The sequence below is a fragment of the Takifugu rubripes genome, chromosome 14 (genome assembly GCF_901000725.2).
Source record: "Takifugu rubripes chromosome 14, fTakRub1.2, whole genome shotgun sequence".
In the NCBI taxonomy this organism is placed as follows: Eukaryota; Metazoa; Chordata; class Actinopteri; order Tetraodontiformes; family Tetraodontidae; genus Takifugu; species Takifugu rubripes.
Window position 1 is genome coordinate 13505975 of NC_042298.1, and position 22025 is coordinate 13527999.

Below are 22025 nucleotides of genomic sequence, written 5' to 3' on the forward strand. Positions count from 1 at the left end.
AATGCTGCAACAATGGCCTCAAACCTCCAAATTCACAATACAAAAAAAGATGAATTTTTACTTTTACAGCAGTACAGTATTGTTGGTAATTTTTCATAGCTGTTATTCGTATTCTGATAATCACTCAACTTAATTGATCAGTTTATTTGGTAAACATTTGATCAAATGTAACTCTATATTTTCATTTTACCTTATTTTTAAACTTTTGCTGCTTTCAGAGCTGCTAATGTACAGCTTCTCTGTGGTCCTTTTAAAAGATTGGTTTTACCATCTAAACGCTACCTCCCATAATTGGTAGTAATTCTACTGAACTCTGCAAAGGTAATACTTTCATTGAAGTGCAAGACATTTCATATTAGAACTTGGAGTCCTACAGAAATCTAACTACATTTTATTTAGAGAAGGAGTATGTAAATATGGGCCAAAGCTTTTCAACATTATTTACAGGCTTACACTTTGCTTTTGAAATCAGAACATTCAGGCTGGACTACTGCTGTCAATAACGTAAGTATTTGAACTCAACATGATTCCCCAATGTCTGTTGACATATCAGGGCCATTTTTTCGACCATGATAAATACAAACTTCACACATGATGACAGATTGATAAAGGTGTCAGTGTCCTCTGACGGGTCTTCACATTCCTTCACCAGTGCTGGGGACCGTCCCAGAGTTCTGCCTGTGCCGGGACCTGGAGCTGGACTGTGACAGAGCGCAGCTTCCTGATATCCCATTGGTGGCCGTAAATGTCACCATGATGTGAGTCAGAAATCTGTTTTATTTTTTTCTTTCCACAATATCTTGAAGCAGTGTGGAGTTGTCATGTGTCAAAGCACATGCCAAGTGCCAAGGCCCATTTTTTTAAAGCCAGATTCAAGTGACTCTCATTTGGATAGGTGACTGATGAAGTGTTGAACTGTGAGTTTGCTATCCTGATGTGTTAGAAGACAGTGCAAAAGCATGGTGGTACTTCTGGCCTGCAGACTGACACCAGTAAAATAATAGGAGCAATAATAGGAGCAAATATTTTTAGGTAGATTTGCCGCTTGAAATGTCAGAGGCTACGGTAGATAGAAATGCAACCTGTTTGATTCTATTCGTTTCCCAGAACCACGTTGAGTCAACAGCCACTTTATAAAGTACACCCTTCTGCCTTCAGAGCTGCCTTAATTCTTTGTGGCATACTTACAAAAAGGTGTTGGAAACATTCCTCAGAGATTTTGGCCATTTCCGCCACCTTTTCAGCTGCACAACTGCTGCTCACTGGATGTTGTCTGTTTTTGGGACCATTCTCTGTAAACCTCAGAGCTGGTCGGAAGTGAAAATCCCAGTAGATCAGCAGTTCCTGAGACACTTAGATCATCAAACATGCCTCATGCTTCAAATGACCTAAATCCTCTTCCTTCCCCATTCTGATGCTCGATTTGAACTTCAACTAGCTGTCTTGACCACGTCTTCATGATGCATCGATTTGTGGCCATGTGATAGGCTGATTAACCCTTTCTGTGTTATTAGGCAAACCTAATAAAGTGGCCGTCATTGGTAGTTTCTGCAAAACCTTGGATTTAAATGTAATTTCTGGGTTTACCTACTTTCTTGTTTTAATCCTCTTTTGTCTGTTGTTTGTATCGCTGTTGTTGTCTCTACGTGACATGTTGAGATGATTATCAGCTGTACAGCCTGCAGAGATTCTACAAACAGCACCACAGCTGTATTATTTATGTTTTGAAGAAAAAAAGAATGTTGAGAACATGATGTAATATATATGTATGTGTTCAATATATGTTCATTACAAAGGCAGAGGATATGGAGGTAGATAAGAAAGGCAGGTAGTAGGTAGGAGATAAAAAAGCTAATAAATGTAAACTCTACATTTTGTTAAAGCTCATATAAGTAGAAGGTGAGGAGAACAACACAGCATAAAATAAACATGGACACACTGGGAAGTTTCGTGTTTTCGAAGCTGATGGTGGGTGTTGCGTATTGAGAGGGTTTCACCTTCATGCATGCACGGAGCACTAATTCAATACTGCACAATTATAATGACCCATATATGAAAAACATGTTTGACGTCACCACCGCAAGGAGTATAACAATGCGTCCGCACTTCTTCACACTGTATGAATTGTCCATAAACATTAAAACCAGCTACGTAACTAACTACGCTAACTTCCATCCATAGTCTCAGGATTCAACAGCAGTCCAATAAAGTCTAAGAAAGATCATGTGTTCCAAACCTGATTTTAATCATGTTCCAATCTGTAATTGAACATGCAGTTTGTAATCTCATGAACTAAATCCGTGTGAAACCTTAAGATGGTTACCACTGACTCTGATGGGAGCATTTTTCTTCTTTTTTTTAACCACTGTTCATTGGCTCCAAGATATTGGAATAATTAAGCTAGTTCATGAAATTTTCCACACATTTGAAGTGATTCTATGCAATGACGTAAATGATCGTGATGAAGAATAACTTCCTTCAAATTTTCTAAGGGACTTGGCAGATGAAAGGAAAAAACATGAATGATGGGTTTTTATGTGGTCCTACTTAAAGGCCAAAATTACATTCTGACCATTCTTACGGCTATCAGGGCAATGTTTAATTGATGGCTTGAGGGGCACTTTAATAATATCTTTTAATTTTCTTTTTGTCCTTGATAAACATTGGAGTGAAAATGCTCCATGATGATAAAATCACTCATGCTGTCATTTTAAAAGGCTTCTGCTCCTACAGGTCCTTTCAAAGAAATCTTCTTCAGGAGCTGAAAGCAAAGATGTTCTTTAGGTATCAGAGCCTCCAGAAACTGTAAGTTGAATTTTCTATTTAATATATTTTAACTTTACCCTCCATAACTATATGGCTTTAGATTACCGGTACTGACAAAGATAATCGCCATAAACAAAGCTAATCGCCACTACGGAGGCTTGACTGGATTAAAAGCATTGCAGAGCACAGCAAAAACACATCACCATGAATTTATAGCAGCTTTGAAAAATTCTAGTAGTTATTTTCTAAATTATAGATAATTTTGTTATCTTCATGTGAAGTGACTTGACCCTTTTTGTTGCTTTTTTTGAAAATGCAGGTATCTCCAGCACAACAGGATTCAAGATGTGCATCCTGATGCATTCAGAGGTCTTTATAATTTAACAAGGCTGTAAGTTGCACATCTCCATAAATCTTCTTGTTTGTACACACATTTTCTGCAGCTTGTAATTTTACTCGAATGACTGATTTAAAGATCTCCTTCTTTGACACTGGTCAACATGAAATGTACAAATTTAACCTATGTGACATCAAGTTGGCAGTGAAAATGAACAGTTGAGGCAGTGGAAATGAACTGTGCATAACCCAGCGGTGGAATTTTCTTCCCTTTACATATCTATGTAATTTCTTACAGTAATATTATTCATTTATATTCATGGAACCTCAACTTAAGATATTCCTTCATCCTTGCTTCCTGTCGTAGATATCTGAGCTATAACAAGATTTCTGTCCTCATGCCGGGGGTCTTCCGGGACCTGCACAAGTTGGAGTGGTTGTATGTTGTTTTATACAATTACATCTGCATCAAAAGACTATATGAAAGTCCATCCAGAGGATGGTGTATTTACGGCTTTATTTTGGGGAACAAATAAGCTGTGCTGATACTTTGTTCACATTTGAGAATTGCGATAGTTCAACTCTGTCTCTGTGTTTTTGCTGCAGGATCTTGGAAAATAATGACATCCATCAAGTGTCCCCAATGACCTTTTCTGGTTTGAACTCGCTTGTTTTATTGTGAGCTTGTTTCATTTTTTATATTCATGCTTGATGTCCTGCAGTTTCATTTTTCATGTCATCAGTTATAAGGAAAGCTCACATTAATCAACATTTCTGTTGATGCACCTCCGTTAACCAGTTTGACATTTTCGAATATTCGGGGGAATTTTCGGAAGTTGCTGTAGCCATCAAATCCTCCCCATAATGACAGGACCGCGGTGTACAGACAGCAATAACTTAAATGTTTGATTCAAACACAGCCACACTATGCAATAAGAAGAGGTGACACCATCAGTCAGTTGGATCAGACACCACTTTTCCATGTAAAAATGAACACTTGGCACAAGACTGGGTGGATATCCCTCACCTGACTTTCCAAATGTCAATCCCTGGGCAATATCTGTGAAGATGAAATGAATGTCACACTTCTGGATGGAAGAACATCCCTTAAATGAGACGCTCTTAGAAAAAAGAAAAATGTGCCGTCCCTCCTGCATGGAGCTCTTGTTGATCCATTGTTTGAGCTTTCACGCTTCAGTAAATTTTCAGTAGTTGAGGAGCTTGTTATCTGTCCTTTTTAACAAGCATCAGCATAGGACTCTTTGTCCTAATAAGGTATGTATCGATACTGTGCCTGTGAGTTCAGACGCTGCATTCCAACATCCATTTCTAAGAAAAAACTATATAGGAGTCACGGCTAGATGGTGAAGACTGAGAAGCAGAGGGTTGTTAGTTCAAGCCCCAGATGTGGAGAAAAAGTTAGGAAGGTGTGCTGGTAACAGGAGAGGACACCCAGACACCTTCAGAGCACTGCTGAGGTGCCTTTGAGCAAGGTACCGAACCCCCAAATGCTCAGACGTGGCCGTGTGTTGAGTGGGCGACTCCTCCAGTGGTGCAACTGGGATGGGCTCCAGCAACCACCGATAGTAGTCAAGAAGAAGAGATTAAACAATTTACCTCGGGCTGACTTCGTTTCTGAAATCACAATGGTGAATGATTTTGAAAGGAGTTCTTTTATAACAGAGAAAAAAAATGATTTGGGGATATCCATGAGTGCTCGTTGATATAGACCGGCCTGATTAGTTTGTGTTCTTACCTCATAAATTCAGACTTTAAAGGAGTGGCCTGCCACCATCTGCCGTCTCCTGTTATTTTATGCTCTTTATTTAATTAATTATCTTTGTCAGAACGCCCTGGGTTTCCCTTTACATCAGTGAAACTCTGTTTCTCAAAAAAGTGAGGATGCGTCTTGAATATCCTTCCATCCTTCACTGTTAATCAAGGGGGTTGTTTATGTTTATCATCTTATAATTAGCATTTTTCTGTTGAATGTGAGTTACGCTTAAAGACATTTTAACATTTAAGTCGCCTCATTGTGTCGTCATGATTGACAGGGTTTTGCTGAACAACTCTTTGACAAAGCTGGATGACATCTGTCGAGAAATGCCAAAGCTGAACTGGCTGTGAGTGATGTATCATGCCAACGTATCAAAGGCTGCCTTGTACTCTAATCAGAAGTTCATTTTTTATTAATATGTCATGCGTGTTTATATGCGCGTGCTCTTTGCGGTCTAGGGATTTAGAAGGAAATCTTCTAGAAACCATCGGAAATGTCTCTTTTCATTCATGCAGCATGCTCACTGTTCTGTAAGTATTCCACTTTAACTTCCATGAAGGGCTGCACGCGTAACTTCAGGGAATTTAACACGTCCAGACGTTGGCAGTGATGATTCTTTTCATTCCCCTTTCCTTACAGGGTTCTGCAGCAGAACAGGATCAGTCATATAGATGAACAGGCTTTCTCGGTCCCCCAGAAGCTTGGTGAATTGTAAGATACCGATCAGAATTTTATTACCATGAACCCAAAAATATGAAACTGTGCACTGATGCAGTTCCTATCAATTTGCCCAGAAGAATGTACGCTTAATGTCAACTCCAAATTTGATAGAAAACTCACATCCAAAGGATTGGATGTGCTGGGTCTTCTTTAATCCTTTTAGGAACATTTCAAACATTTCATATTTTTGCAGGCGCATGGCTGCAGAATTATTGTTCCCCATAACATACGTTTTTATTTCAGCAGGTAATGTGTTTTCTCACAGCCCAGGTTTAGAAATTCAGGCTCTGGCAAAAGCTCTGTCTGCTTTCAGAATTCTAAGTTTCTCCTCAGCAGACCTTATTATTAATTGATGCTACACATCCACCTCAAATCTTTTCATCTCTTCACCATCTGTCCCAAGTACACAAAGAAGCTACCAAGTACAATGACTAGCACATGTTGTCGTTAACAGCTAATGGCTAAAGAGTAAAATCATTACATACCTTTTGGTTTTCTAAGCAATTTTCTTTCTTTGGAATTCCAAATTCCACTGCTTTGCTTCTAATCAGTCAGGGTGTAGACAGCACATAAAATCCCTCAGAAGCACAAGTTTCTTAATGTATGTAAAAAATTCATATGTTCCAATCAGCAGGTTAGTGTTCTTACAACTTGTTCTCAAACTGCATGATAGGTACAGTCTTTTTTTTTCCTGTGAGAAAGTTAATCATTCTTTGTTATGAACTGTATGCATTGCCTTAGAATATCAACATGACAAAATTGTCACATTGATAGCTTTCAAAAAAGAATAGAAAGAGTTTAAAAGGCTTTAAAAGCTAAGTCACAAGTCGGGTTTACCTTAATTTTTTTCTTTAGCAGCAGCTAATTATATTGCTACAGGCTTTGTCACCACTCTTATTTTGTCCTTTTTGGCTCATTGGAAAAGCTGATCTGGACTAGACTTGGTTTTACATTTGCTGCTGTCTGAAGTCTTCAATTATTGCGTTCATTGCTCTCCTGTTCCTCAATCACTGTCCTCACTGTGCTTATGAGAGGCATTGTTTTGTCCTCAGGAATTTCAGAAAGGTTTATTGATTCCACTTGTGGTTTTTCTCTTTGACTAAAGACATTAGGGGACAACATAGTGGTCTCACGAATATGTCAATGTCAGAATTTTGGAGACATTTTTTTCAAGACGTTGCTTCCTTCTCTTAGAGAGACTAAAGTTAAAAAAGAGAGAGAGTGCAATATAATTAATATTTGCCTGGAATGTAAGCACTGAGAAAGTACAACTGTAAATGGAAGCTAAATTAGCTGCAACTAAATTTGAAGAACAGACTCCATTACACAGGATTTCTTTTAAAATGATGCGTAAATTAAAACCAGTTCTGCACTCTAAGACACCAACGTGGACTTGCCTCTGTGCAGGGATCTCTCCAGCAACAGACTGGTGGCCATCCCCCCAAATCTCTTTCTATTGCTGGAGGATTTGCTGCAGCTGTGAGTTGTGTTTGCACAAATACGTACACGAATACGCAGTTGTGAGCACGAGAATAGCTTTGTGAATGTGTTACTGGCGAGTTACAATCCTTGAGTTTTCAGTGATTGACAATGAGTTACTGTGCACACACTTGGGTTCTGAACACCTGTGCAAACTTTATTTGACCAGCATGTAAAGAAAACAGATTATTAGATTATGATGAAATACATTTTGTAATGGAACCAAGTAACTAACTCTCACAATTGCTCTTCTGTACTGACTTTGTATATGTTTTCTTGTCAGGAATATATCATATAATCCAATAATGGAGCTCCAAGTCAACCACTTTGATAAGTTGGCCAAGCTGAAGTCATTGTGAGTTGAATCTCGAGTTGGGAATGAAACCTTTAAAATAAAAAGAAGGCAAACACTAAAGCAAATAAAAAATAAATCAATTGTAATCTTTGCATCTAAATTCAATAGTGCTGAAGTGCTTCATAAAGTTATTGTACAGTTATTTACTGCTTTTTTCCCTGCCAGTGCATGTGAAGTGTAATGTTTGTCTTATTTTCTAGAAGCATAGAAGGGATAGAAATTGAAAACATACAACGGCGGATGTTCGAGCCTCTTAAATACTTGACACACATGTAAGTGTTCTGTTCTTGAGTCCTGATATGTGGCCCTTCACATGGGTATTTCACACACAATTCCCCAGCAAGCCTTATCGAGTCTGTCAGACCTCTCTTCCAACTGAGAGATGCTGGAGTTGGGCTTAGCATAATCCATCTTTTCTGTAGGTAAAAAGGCTCTGTATACACATGTGGGACCTGGGAATGATGCAACAGACAGAAAATGGGTGCTTTTTCAGCCTCATTCAGAGAAGTGCTGCTTTTCCTAAGCAGTAGTGAAATTGTAGCGAATTTTCAATGGGCCATTAACTGTTTCTGACTGTAATTCCTCCTGAAGTGTTCTGTTGTTTTGTTTCTATTTATGCATGAAATGATTTGTCTCCACTTCCGTCTCCGCCTGTCTGTCTTAGTGCTGCTTAGCATCGCGATCCTGTTTAAATGTTTTCTAAAGGAACATTTCTCGACAGTAACTGGTCCCCTGTTACTCGGGCTAATCCTCTTTTCTTAGAGACTCTGTCAGGAGTAATGCTATAAAAAGGTGCATCTGTGAGGTTCATAAAGTAGATTCCCTACAGTAAATTAAAAAATGTTCCTTACATTACATATTGTTATGGAGGATTTACTCTCCCTTTGATACAAGAGAGGACAGCATGTTGAACCATTTCTTTTCTTTATTAAAATGTCATCCACTTTTGACATGTTAAACATTAAATGACTGGATTTACATCTTTATCTGTAAGCGATGTCTCATAGGGCAAAAATAACCCTTTTCTTTTTACTTTAGGAAGATCGCGGTTGCAAAAAACACCTATTTTATAATAACAGTTTTGATTGCTTTTTGTCCCTCACTGTCACTATGCATTAAATACAGAAGGCCACAAGAGTGCACTCTCCATTTTAAGAACTGTTTACTTTATTTGGACAGCTACTTCAAGAAGTTCCAGTACTGCGGCTACGCTCCTCATGTGCGTAGCTGCAAACCCAACACCGATGGGATTTCATCCTTTGAAGACCTGCTGGCCAACATCGTGCTGAGGGTCTTCGTGTGGGTGGTCTCTGCCACCACTTGTTTCAGCAACATCTTCGTTATCTGCATGCGTGCATACATCCGATCTGAGAATAAACTCCACGCCATGTGCATTATCTCCCTCTGTTGTAAGTCACAGTCCCTTCATGTTTGGTTTCATTTGTCCCCCTTTTTACCATTTTGAATTGAATTTTTGCAGTTTGGCGTGGATAAAGCCTATGTGATGTCATTTAGATTTAGAGGGGTTTTCATCTGCAAGAGCACAGACTGCTCAAAGGGAAAAAGTTGCCTTGGAAATGTGGAGCTCTATCTGTAAGGCTCAGCATTGACAGTTCACAGGTAGCGGTTCCATATGAGCCTCGCTTCTGGTTATGCCTGATTGATGTATTTTAACCCCCAAAATAAACCAGAATCACAAATGTAATGGAATGTGGAAAGGTATTAAAAAATGAAGAAAATGAATGAAAACAGCTCAAGTCAAGGAAGGATTTTAAGCAGGGCTGAAACAGTGACGTAATTGCAGATGGACATGACCTATGTATGAAATATGCTCTATGACTTGATCTTACGTGTCTCAGAGCAACCAAGATCAAAGACTCTGGGGGCTCAATCTACCCCTCATCCACATTAAAATACATTTGATAATCAATGCATGCTGAAAATGGCCGGCGGCTTCCCGCTCTGCCCCGCCCCATCTGCTCCCAGTGCACAAGAGAGGGATACGTCTGTCTATATCTCTGCACAATTTTTTCGATTCATTTAACGAATGCTCATCATTTGTAACAATGCACGTATTTAAAAACAATGACACTGTCATGATGTTAGGAGGTAGTTAAACGTGTTAGCTCTAAAAACTAAGTGTGGACGTGCACAGTATGGCTGTTATCCATGTGTTTGTCAGGTCGTACTCACAGAATTCCAAATACAGGCGTTTTTAAGCTTTTTTAAACAGTTGCTCGTTTAAGTGTACAACCTTAAGGAACTGGTGTCGACAGGAAGTGATCTGTGTATATCTGAGTTCAGGGTTGAACACTTTAGTGTTTGTTTGAAGCTGTCTGTTTAATATCAGTCTTCTCCTATCTGCAGGCGCAGATGGACTGATGGGGGTCTACCTTTTCATGATTGGTGCTTATGATCTGAAGTACCGTGGCGAGTACAACCGGCATGCGCAGGCATGGATGGACAGCATTCAGTGTCAGGTCATTGGTTCTTTGGCCATGTTGTCCACAGAGGTATCGGTCCTCCTCCTCACTTATCTCACCCTGGAGAAATACATCTGCATCGTCTACCCTTTCCAATACTTGACGCCTGGCTGGCAAAGAACCGTCTCGATACTTCTTGGGATTTGGGTGTTCGGCTTCGTTGTTGCCTTTCTGCCGCTGGCCTGCAAGGAGCCTTTCCGCAACTTTTACGGGACCAATGGAGTTTGTTTTCCTCTCCATTCCGAGCAGCCAGAGACCCTTTGGGCTTATGTGTACTCCATTGTAATTTTCCTGGGTGGGGATTTGCCAAAGTACTTTCACTGTTGATATTTTTCATTAGTTTTCTTTACTAATTCCCTTAAGCTCTAAGTGACAACACAGCTTCATTATTTAATGAGCGTATTTACATTCATTTGCATAGGTTTGCATAGATTTGTTAATTTTTTTATAAATCCATGCTGCAACCTTAAAGTAAACTGCCATTGTCAATTTGTCCCGATACATAACCTTCTGTCTCTCTGCAGGTTTGAACTTGGTGGCATTTCTCATCATTGTCTTCTCCTACGCGAGCATGTTTTATAACATCCAGCGAACAGGGACCCAGACTACTAAATACAGCAACCACATCAAGAAAGAGGTGACCATCGCCAAAAGGTTCTTCTCTATCGTCATCACTGACTCTCTTTGCTGGATCCCAATTTTCATCCTCAAGATCCTGTCACTACTTCACGTGGAGATTCCCGGTACAGTAGAAGTCATTTGTCCACGACCCTCTTTACCAAATGTTGGAAATGTCAATGTAACAAAATGTGATGATCTGAAAACACTAAAAATGGAAGGAGAGTTGAGCAGCTGAGCTTCTAAATCAACCACAAGCAGGAAAGCCTTCCCAACATTCCTGAACAAAATTAGAGTAATTGGTTTCCTCAGTCCCCAGAAATGTAAACAGGAATTCTTACAGGAATTATCTCTGTTCCAGTAGCCATGTTGCTGTGTTGATTGATTCTGTTAAAACTGGGCTTCAAAAAGAATTGAATTAGAATTTAAACAGCATGTCAGTATTTTCAGAAACAGGGTTGTACATTGCAATAATTGTGTCTTACTGGATTGTCTACTGTAGTGTAAGGCTGCACCCCCACAGTCCTCAATTTAAAGTCTAACAGTAAAATTAATCAGATTTTACATACTGTTATTTGAATACTATTTTTTCTTCTTGTTTGTGTTTTCTTTTTCTTTGCAGGTACAATCAGCTCCTGGGTTGTCATATTCATTCTCCCCATCAACAGCGCCCTGAACCCCATCCTTTACACTTTAACAACGCGGCCTTTTAAAGAAACTATTTTGCAGGTTTGGGCTAATTACAGGCAGAAGAGGCCCCTGCTTAGCGGTCAGCCGCCACATCATCCATCACTGACTTGGCAGGAGATGTGGCCCTTGCAGGACAGCAACCAGGGTGTCATCGCTACAAAACCACTGGAAACAACGGCTACGGTTGCCAAGCTCACCCCCGTGGAAACTACAGAGAGGAACAGTGACCTGACCGTGTGCACACAGCCACAGAAAAAGCAGCATAAAATGCTGTCAGTTTGCTCCCAGAAACAAGTGATGTCACAAACACTCATACATACACACATTTGCACGCAAACAAATGAACTGATGTAGGTGAGCAACCGCTGCACACAGTGGATTTGTTCACCTGAATGTCACCTGCTTGACTGAACATGGTTTTGAAGAGACAGCCCCTAAATCTTGTCTTAACCAAGTAATTTGAAACATTCCCATTTAGCTGTAAAGTCTCCCCAAGGACGAACTCTATCACTTCTGCTTTCTGCTTTCTTTTCTGTGCTTATGAAGTCTCCATTCACATTTGGTCACACATTAGAGTTTAATTGCCCGTGTTGAATTTAAACGTGTGAAAGGGAAAAGGTATTTTCGAGAGGCTGTTCAGTGACCTCCTGATGAGACCTTTCGGAAAGCTTGTCAAGAATGAAGGTATAAATCTTGTGGTGCTGTATGATGACGACTGGCGAGAAGACGCTTTGATAATAAGCTTTAATCTCGTGCAACCTTTGTCATTTGAAACATTTTCTTTTGTTTTTTTGTATGACAAATTCACTCATATTGGCAGTTATACAGGGAAGCTTTTCATTATAAAGCATTTTTTGTTTATACTGCTCAAATGTTTCAAAGGACAAATCTTAAGTTATTCATTCACTAACAGCAGAGAATACCGCAGTGTGGCCTCTGCTCATCACCGATAACGCACAATAGTAGCTGCAGTTTTGGGGTATGGAATTGCGCTTCTAGGGGCCTGGGATTGAACCAGCAACTGTTATCTCAATAGGTAGACCACTCTGCACCTGAGCCATTGCCACCTCAAAGCAGTCTGATTTTAAAATATTTTCCTTTTAAAACAAGTTTGCTGTTAGTTTAAAAGTGTCTAATGAGTTTAAGTATAATATCAATACACTTGATTCGGCCTAGTAGTTTCAGTCAAATGGACAACTGTTTTTGATGGTTGTCTTTTATAATGTACATGTTTTCTTAAAAAGCTTCAGCTGGTCTGAAGGGTTTCGAAGTCACCATACCTCACTAACGAATATGCCGCACAACATATTTTTTTTACAATGTCAGATGTATAGTTTTGTTGTTTGTATGTTGGTCCTAAGCCTTTTTCTGTGCTGTTGTGTGTTGTTTATTGATACTGGCTTTTCTAGATATTGTAAATGTATGATGTATAGCACACATGCTGTCACACACATTAACAAAACAGTGACGTGTGAACATGCTAAAAGACATGAAAAGAGACAGAAAAGATGGTTGGAGGTAAATGTTTAAAATAATTCTATATGTCTGTTAAAACCAAGTAGGAAACAACTTTTTGCTGTGTTTGTTTCGTTTGTCTTCATTTTAATTGTCTTTCTTGAGGGAATTTTATTTTTCAGCAAAAGTTTTTTTAAAACATTAAATAACAAATCTATTTATGGATTTATACCAAATCGTGTTTTGTTGATTATAAAACAACTTCATTAAACTGTATGTACATTCAAATTGTATTTTTCAAATAAAATCATATCGCGTTTTAGTCAAAATAGGTTTGTTTATTAAAAAAAAAAAAGTACATTATCGTTATTTAAATGTTGTGTCTGTAAGTTATTAAAAGAGGCGAAATAATCAATAGGTATATCTATTTATTAAAATTCTATTGTTATTCGAATGTTCACTGTATTGGATTCTGTAAATCCATTAATAAAATAACATGAAATAAAAATACGGTCTACCGGTCAATATTTGCGCAGTTACTACACTGGCAAATACATCCACCTTACGCAGTTACGCAGCATTGATGCTCTCCAACGTGGTGGTTATAAGACGTGTTTTGCAAGGGATTTTGAAACCAATTTCTTATCTTTGTTGGACAACCTTTGTATATACAAGGACGTGCTTTGAATTTATACAGAAAAGGTAGTTTCTGCTAATAAGCTAGTCCTAGCTGACAATGTTTCCAGTTAGCAGATACTCTATTCAAGGTAACTATTACAATGCTAATTCCTCGTTAGCCATTATTTTGCGAGCTTTAGGTGCTTGACGTGGCTAGTGCTGATGATTATTTCATTCGTGTCAACATGTTATGTCTGCTGAAACTTTACAAACGGATTACGATTTTTTTTTAAATAAACCATTTTTTTCTCTCGGTTATAGAATGAAGCGTTCGCTGATACGGTCAAACACATTCCTGTTAGCATGAAGCTAAAATATAGGTCAAAGTTGAACCGATATATCGGTCATTTGAACAGGGAAACCGTGCTAATTCGTCTATTTTACACACCTTAAGTGTTTTTGCGGTGCAAATACTTTTTCCATTCTGAAAATGAAAGTTTTTTTTGCCACTTAACGTTTGTTATTGGCAGGACTTAATCTTAGATGCACTAACTGTACTAGCAAGCATGTGACTATATTAATAATACAGTAAATGAGAACCGCCTAGCAACGCAACTCATGAGCATTTGCGACTAAAATAGCGTTTTGTGGCAGCGGTATCGGTTCTGTACCTGTTTCATTCATGTTGTATAGCATTTCAACAATGTGAACTCTGTGTAGATAACCATATGACCACAAGGTGAAACTGACTGTCATTTGGAGACTTTATCTCTGTCCAAGCCCACAGGTGTATCAAGGCTTTGAGGACCGTGCAGACGGAACCTGCTGCATCTCAGCTCTACACAACAGTAAACAGACGGACATGTTCCTCGGTGTCAGCACCTCGCATTACAACACACTACACCATCCATCCGCGAGATCAAGACTCACGATGGGAAGGTAAGACTGCAGAACTCAGTGGGAATGGCAATGAGTATTGAACTGGAAATATGATCCCTGGCAGTGTACACTGCCGTGATGATGCATGTTGTTGAGGTTATTTTTGAGGGAAAACGATCAATTCTTTCACTGAAAAGGTGTAGAAGTTACAAGTTGGGCTATTAGGTTTTGGATATGTTCAATTTGTCTTATATATATGTTTCATGTGTCTTGTGATTGTTGCGCCGAACTCTCCACCCTTGTAATTTCCTTCATCTAAATGCTTTGGAATTGCTATGAAAATGAAACATATACTGAACTTGCTTAAATGTATTGCGTCCTTCAAAAGTTAGTTTTCTTGAGGACTTGTTTCCTTTTTCAGGAATGGAAATGGAGAGATTTGCAGACGAGGCAGATGTGGTGATAGTAGGTGGAGGCCCCGCTGGGCTTTCAGCGGCCATCCGCCTAAAGCAGCTGGCCAACAAACACGGGAAGGAGTTGCGAGTGTGCCTTGTGGAGAAGGCCTCACAGATTGGTGCACACACCCTGTCGGGGGCCTGCCTGGAGCCCAGTGCCCTCACTGAGCTCTTTCCTGATTGGAAAGAACGGGGGGTGAGTGTATTAGTTCTTCTGATGTTTAGGATTTAAAGGTGTTGGACAGAAAGAATTTGGCCACACTGAATAATTCCATGTATATGATTTTGGTCCTAAACAAGCCCCGTGCTTCAGGTTTTGTAGCATTTGTCAGGGTAAAAAGAATTGTTCTGTACAATTCAGAATTCACTGTTCCACTTTGATCAACATCATCGGTGACCCACTTCCTGGTGCAGTCATAGAGACCCACTTTAAATCTTTTCAGACAGGGTTGTGCATCATTATTACAGCAAAGCAACCTCCCTGTACCTTTTTTTTTTTTTTTTTCGCCATATTCCATCGAGAGATCTGTGCTTTAGATCAGTGGTCCCCAAACTTTTTATCACCACAGACCGGTCAGCGCTTGACAATTTTACTGTGGCCCGGGGGGGGGTTGAACTGCTGGATAAGTGTGCCCACAAAGACTCACAAGCGCTACTCTCTCCTGCTCGCTACGATGACATTTAAACATCCCTTCAAAATAAGTCACAGATACTCTACAAAGACGAATATAAAGAACATTTTATTTTCATGAAAATTTTAACTCGCCATAACGACAAATCAAAGGGAGCCCTGCGCTTGTTTCTCTGCAAGGAGACGGTCCCATCTGGGAGTGATGGGAGACGATGACACCCGGAGTGTGTTGCTTATGCCCAGTCTACTCCGCAGAAAATCTGGCTTCACACAGATAGAATGTCGGAAATGGCAACCGGGTTTTCAGTGCTGTGGTGGCGATTTCAGGGTATTCTGCCATGACTTTAATCCAGAATACTGGACCACCAGGTCCGATACTCTCAGTGCGTTCACATTTACTGATGTGGTGGCCCTTCTCCTGCCCATCGTGTTCCTGTTTTTTTCTTTCAAAATACTCCAGAGGTTGGTCTTCTAAACTAGGGTGCTGGGTCTCCAAGTGGCAAAGTAGTTTTGAAGGCTTCATCACCGCAGATTACGCAGATGTATGCCGTACCACTTACCAGGATAAATCCGTATTTCAAGTAGAACTCCTAATATTATCTGTTAAAAGCTTTCTTTTTCTTGAAAGTGGGCTCATCTCCCATCTATTGATTTGGCCTTTTCTTTTTCGGAAAGAAATTTTTCAAAGACGTCTGGTTCTTACTCATTTTGCTCGCTTGTGGGTTCAATTTTGGAGTGAAAGACCGACAGAATCCAGTCATTTCTCATAAGGTTTTTCAAAATAAAAGATAGTTCAGACTCAGCTAATACATAAAATGGAAATATTTAATCATTTCTTGTGCGGCTCGGTACCAATTGATCCATGTACCGGTCCGCGGCCCGGTGGTTGGGGACCGCTGCTTTAAATCATCCCATTTTAATCTAACTTCCTCCTGCCCATCTTAATCCATCACAATATTGTCTGTATAGTATAATTATGTCTATATAAATATTCAAATAGATGAGGTCATTGTGTCACCAGCACTCATTGTGTGTCCTGCTCAAGGGTTCTTCCTATTAAAGGGGAATTTTCCCTCGCCACTGTTGCCTGTTGGGGGGTCAGGTCCCTGGTATTCTGTAAAGTGCCTAGAGACAGTTTGATTGTAACAGACGCTATATAAATAAAGGTTGACTGATTGATTGATTGATCATGCTCCAGGCACCCTTGAATACTCCAGTGACTGAAGATGTGTTCAGCATTTTAACAGAGAAACACAGAATTCCTGTCCCAATGTTGCCAGGTAAAAAGCTACTTTGCCATATAATTCTCATATAGAGTAATGCGTTTTCACCTTTGTTATAACATGCGCATTATATTGTCATCCACATATTAATGATCTCAGCTACATTTTAAAGTCTAAAGGTACTTTTAACAAAGGAGAAATAGTCTCATCTATTGTATGTAAACCTCTGCAGCGCTTGCATTGTTTGTGTGGTTTTTTTTTGTGTGTAAAGGGCTGCCTATGATGAATCACGGTAATTACATCGTGAGGTTGGGGAACTTTGTCCGCTGGCTGGGGGAGCAGGCGGAGGAGCTTGGCGTTGAGATCTATCCTGGCTATGCTGCAGCTGAGGTAAGATATATATCTTTCGTGGTGTGTTTTCCCCGACTGCTGTGGCACTTTTAAAGAACTGACTTCCTCTTTTCCTCCTGGGGTTTGAACTTGACCATAGAGTTTTATATACATTCTCAAACAGAAATATTTTAGATTTCTTTCCCCCCAAATCCCGATATTAATCTTTACACCCCACTGTTTTTTCGACAAGGTTTTATTTCATGAAGATGGAAGTGTAAAGGGAATTGCTACCAACGATGTAGGCATTGCCAAGGACGGTTCACCAAAGGTACTGTGACATCATTAATCATGGTGTTAATTTTAGAGTTGGGTTAAACAAGGTTATGTTAAACTCTAGAGTCATAAGCTAATGCCATGTAAATTAGACTCTCAGAATGGTGAATCATCTTTTGATTATAAGTCACTGCTGGCTCCAATGTTAGCGGCTTTTAATGAATTTCTCAGGAAAGAGTCCAAATGCTTCATGGATGAAGGCTAAATAAATGCAGCAGGATGGAAAAAAATATTTGCTTTTGCAATTTAGCTACACCACATCACATTCTTCACCACTTGTTCCTCGCACACTCAGATCATTTTCTTTGCTATAGGAGGACTACAAAGAAACTCTCATTTGCTCTCTTGTGTCTGATAAGAGTAAACATATGGCAAACACACCTGCAGTTTTTAGCGCTTAGCCCAGCCTCACAACAACAGGGAGCGTCAAATTTATCAGCACTTTATGTCCTCTGAACTGTGAAATGATAATAAGTAAATGCAGGTTTATTATATTTATATAGTACTCTGTACTTTCACATTTCTAGCTCAGTGGGCATCATCTGTATCCATTTTCCCTTCTTATCCCAGGATGTTTTTGAGAGAGGAATGGAGCTCCATGCTAAAGTCACGTTATTTGGTGAGGGTTGCCATGGCCACTTGGCCAAACAACTTTACAAGTGCTTCAACCTGCGTGAAAACTGTGAACCGCAGACCTACGCCATTGGCCTGAAGGAGGTAAATATGCTGCTCACAACGCAGCAGGGAGTCAGTATTTGGAGAGCAAGGAGTTGGACTACAGGAATAAATATTTGTTGTGTGTTTGTGTGATGTGGCTGTAGGCTAGCGCTACCTTGAACATTGCAGAGTAATTAACGGAGGTTTTTCTTTTAAAGCTGTGGTCCATAGAAGAAAAGAAGTGGAGGCCAGGCAGAGTAGAACATTCTGTAGGTTGGCCTCTCAACAGGAACACATATGGAGGTTCTTTTCTCTATCACTTGAATGAAGGAGAGCCTCTTGTGGCCTTGGGTTTTGTGGTGAGTTTATTCTGATGCTTTTGTAAGTCTGATGTCACATTTTATGTAAGCAGTAAGTTCCAGGAGTCATGTCAAAGGGCATATTTTAATAATAACATACAAAAGGCAGAGAGATTGAGATTTCCAGGTAAAGTAGCAGATGAAAGATCATATACCGTATATGAAACCTTCCTATCTCTGCCATTCTGCATATAGAGGTATATACAGATCCTTTGTGAATATGTGAATTCCATTAAGGGATCACATTAATGGCTCCATGTTTGAAGCTGAACCGGGCACCATAGTTTTAGTTTTCTGTGCAATATTCCATCTGACCTTTAATATTTTATTTGGATTAATTGGCTAAGTGAGCTTGTAAGTTTGTAAGTGTAAAGTGAAATGGAGGTAATTGGATGACTCTTTGTTCTTTGAATAGACAAATTATTGTCAAAACACAATTTTAGTACAACAAAGAACTTCAGTTAAATAATGTATTACTTTATTGATGTTTTAGTCATGAGATTTTTGGTGATTTATCTTTTTTTTCTCTCTCTCTCTCTCTCTCCAGGTTGGTCTAGACTACAACAATCCTTATTTGAGCCCCTTCAGGGAGTTCCAGCGCTGGAAGCATCACCCATTTGTTGCCCCAACTCTAGAGGGGGGGCAGAGGATCGCATATGGAGCCCGAGCATTGAATGAAGGAGGATTACAGGTACCAATGTTGGTATATTAGCTGACAAGGCCAACTAACATGAGAGAATCAAAATAAACTGCATAAAATACCTATTACCGGTACTTTTATTTTTAAAGGAAAAGTTAAAAGGTAAAGTGTGAAATGAGGATTGAGCAGGAGTCTTTGGCATGTTTGAAGCTTTAGAAAGTAGAACACAGAAGTTAGAGATTTGCCATCATCTCTCATGCTCCTCCCTAGTCCATCCCCAAACTCACGTTCCCTGGAGGGATTCTGATTGGCTGCAGCCCTGGTTTCATGAATGTCCCGAAGATTAAAGGCACCCACACGGCGATGAAGAGCGGCATGTTGGCTGCTGAGGCCATTTTCCCCAGAGTCACGGCAGAAAACTCCGAGTCGGAGACAGCAGGTAGAAGGACGACTACATATCGCTGAAAGCTAAAGCCAAAATCTCATTGTAATCAGAAGCTGATTGTGAGGAAGAATCGGCAGAAGTGAACACCCGCGGATATGAATCAGCTTCTTGTTAGTCCATCCAATTCATCCACATTACGATGTGGACAGTTTTGTGTTGTACGTTGATGGAAAAAGTTTTCCTTTTATTGAAAATAGAAAAGAAAGTTTATCTTTTAATCACTGCAGGGCTCCATATACCTGAATATTCTGATAACCTGAAGAAATCATGGGTGTGGAAGGAGTTGCATTCAGTCAGAAACATCCGGCCATCATTCCACAACTACTTTGGCCTGTATGGTGGAATGATCTACACTGGAATCTTCTACTGGATCTTTAGAGGAAAAGAGCCATGGACCCTCAAACACTGTGGTGAGTTCAGGTACTGTAGTTAATTTGATCAATACTCCTCCAGGTTCACAGAAGGGCTGTTTTGGAGTTGCTTCTTCAGTTGCAAGGTCAGAAACATCTCATTTCAATTGATTAGAGTAGAGTAGTGCCATCAGAAAGAGGTGCCCATCCTTCGCTTTTAGAATGTACAGTTCCAAAGTAAAAGGGTTCTTTTATCTAGTTTAAAAACACTTCAAAGTTCTTTTCATGCTTGAATAATATTAACAGGCTCACAAGGACACTGCCATTAGTAAATTTAGCACAAAGAATTTCAAACTTGGAGGAAACTACTTAGCGTTGTGCAACTCAACAAGTGCTCTGTGAGGGATGTATTCACTAATAAACTCTTTGAAACTCAAAAGCTTATATGTGACGGCATGTTTAATTTCTAAATATGTTTATCTGAAATGAGTTCTGCTGGTTTATCTGCAATTATTGCAGCACTAAATGTCCCAGTCCAAAATGGTCAATGACCATTGGAAAACAGCTTCCAACCTTTGACACAAGCATCAACTGCAGCTCAACATTTATCTTTTAAAAAAAAAAAAAGGAGGCAATTAGTATTCTGTTTAATTCATTTAAATCCACAATGACCACAAAGGACTGGGTGTTCTCTGCATTTCATATGTAATCATGTTCATATGTAGATAGATAAGTGTAAGCCGCCATTACTTGGTCTTTAGTATCTTTGTAGATCAGAATTCAGGTCATCCTATCTTAAAAAAAAATAAAAAAAAATAATTCCTAACCAGCGATGCCTGATCCATCCCAGGTCTTGATGCGGACCAGCTGAAGCCGGCTAAAGATTGCACGCCAATTGAATATCCCAAGCCTGACGGCAAGATAAGCTTCGACCTGCTCTCCTCCGTGGCCCTGAGCGGCACCAATCACGAGGGCGACCAGCCCCCCCACCTGACTCTAAAGGATGACAGCGTCCCGGTTGCCAGGAACTTGGCCATATATGATGGGCCCGAGCAACGTTTCTGCCCTGCAGGTAAATCCATCACGGCCGCTAGACACCAGTGCCCACACAATATGTCAGCGCACAGATAACGGCTAATCTGGGACACCTCCTGTAGGAAACGTGAACTCTGCTGTAGCATCGAGGCTCAAGATACAACAGCCTAAAGCTGTTCTTTACCTCATTTGTTAAGAAAGTTTGTACTACTTCAACAGGGTGGCGTTTTTTTCTCATCAGAAACGACTAATTAGCATTAATGGTTTTAAACTGAAGTCAAAGATAAATGAAAAATAGGCATTTCCATTGATTATACAGTATATTGGCTATGTAAGGTTCTAGAATGAGATCATTTTATAGGAATGATAAGTGGTTGTGATTGTAAAAAGGAAGTCATTTCCAGATGAGATCAAGAGTTGGCAAGATGGCAGCACTGTTCTGATGCAGCTTGGAAAGTGTCCGTTTTTGTAGGCGAGGTAAAAAACTGTTCATGGTGGACAATAGAAAAGCTACATATGTAGATTAGCTTTTATATTCTGGAATATTTAAAAAGAAATAAAAACATTTATTGAATGACGGTTGTCATCTGCTGTTCTATGAGTTCACATATGAGGAAAAACCCTGTGTGACCAGTTTTCTTTTGGTTCATCTCCCCTCCCAGGTGTTTATGAGTACGTTCCCATGGAAACTGGTGACGGGATGAGGTTGCAGATAAACGCGCAGAACTGCGTTCATTGCAAGACCTGCGATATCAAGGACCCGAGCCAAAACATCAACTGGGTGGTGCCAGAAGGCGGCGGCGGACCGGCCTACAATGGGATGTGAAACTTTTTGAATGTCATCCATCATGTAAGGTTGCAGTTCTTACCATCAAATGTGCCTGAAAAAAGGGTGTTTTGCAGCAAATACAATTCTAATGGTCCAGGATGTGGAATCTTCTGCTTACCTCTCTGAATCCTGTCGGCGGGATCAAAATACCACTTGTTTTAAAAAGACTGACATTTCCAAATCATTTGTCTGATCCAAAATCTGAAACACCCCATCTGTTATAATCAGACCATAGTGAGATAAAAATGTGATAGTAGGATTTGGACGGGTGAACAATGTTTTAATTAAGTTAAAACCCACCAATACTTGGGCATTTAAAGGTGGCTATTAATTGTCTTGGAGAGTTCTTAAACTGTAATAGCTGACATATGCAATCAAAAAGAGAACAAGAGGGTCTCTGAAAGGTTTATTTATGGATTTAGGGACTGTAGCATTTGTTCTACAGTGTTGTACATACGGTGTCATAATAAAGAACCCTCAATGTTTCACAGCCATTGTTTGAAAATGATGTCACCAACATAAGATGGCCCACGATATTTCATAGCTGGAGTATTTCAGA

At 39.8% G+C, this 22025-nt stretch overlaps 2 protein-coding genes across 3 annotated transcripts in view; both read left to right on the forward strand.

Annotated features, from left to right (window-relative positions):
• The window catches only part of rxfp1 (relaxin family peptide receptor 1), a 32096-nt gene extending 18931 nt beyond the window's left edge, over positions 1-13165 (forward strand). The window contains exons 4-18 of the mRNA XM_029847677.1: positions 653-758; positions 2734-2805; positions 3086-3157; positions 3470-3541; positions 3709-3780; positions 5157-5225; positions 5338-5409; positions 5519-5590; positions 7007-7078; positions 7362-7433; positions 7634-7705; positions 8613-8842; positions 9801-10211; positions 10441-10659; positions 11157-13165. Coding sequence (XP_029703537.1) covers positions 653-758; positions 2734-2805; positions 3086-3157; positions 3470-3541; positions 3709-3780; positions 5157-5225; positions 5338-5409; positions 5519-5590; positions 7007-7078; positions 7362-7433; positions 7634-7705; positions 8613-8842; positions 9801-10211; positions 10441-10659; positions 11157-11578 — 2105 coding nt within the window. The 3' untranslated portion in view covers positions 11579-13165. The remainder of the gene's footprint in view (positions 1-652; positions 759-2733; positions 2806-3085; positions 3158-3469; positions 3542-3708; positions 3781-5156; positions 5226-5337; positions 5410-5518; positions 5591-7006; positions 7079-7361; positions 7434-7633; positions 7706-8612; positions 8843-9800; positions 10212-10440; positions 10660-11156) is intronic.
• Positions 13166-13233: 68 nt separating this feature from the next.
• On the forward strand, positions 13234-21952 carry etfdh (electron transfer flavoprotein dehydrogenase). 2 transcript variants are annotated; one of them, XM_011610956.2, is made up of 13 exons: positions 13234-13446; positions 14060-14236; positions 14598-14827; positions 16461-16542; positions 16757-16875; positions 17069-17146; positions 17722-17868; positions 18027-18167; positions 18715-18858; positions 19078-19246; positions 19480-19662; positions 20453-20674; positions 21300-21952. In XM_011610956.2, the coding sequence occupies exons 1-13, from the start codon at positions 13416-13418 to the stop codon at positions 21461-21463; spliced, it is 1887 nt and encodes a 628-aa protein (XP_011609258.1). In that variant the 5' UTR covers positions 13234-13415; the 3' UTR covers positions 21464-21952. The 2 variants fall into 2 exon arrangements, with proteins under 2 accessions (XP_011609258.1, XP_003970635.1); XM_003970586.3 differs by having other exon boundaries at positions 14078-14236.
• The last annotated feature ends 73 nt before the right edge of the window (positions 21953-22025 follow it).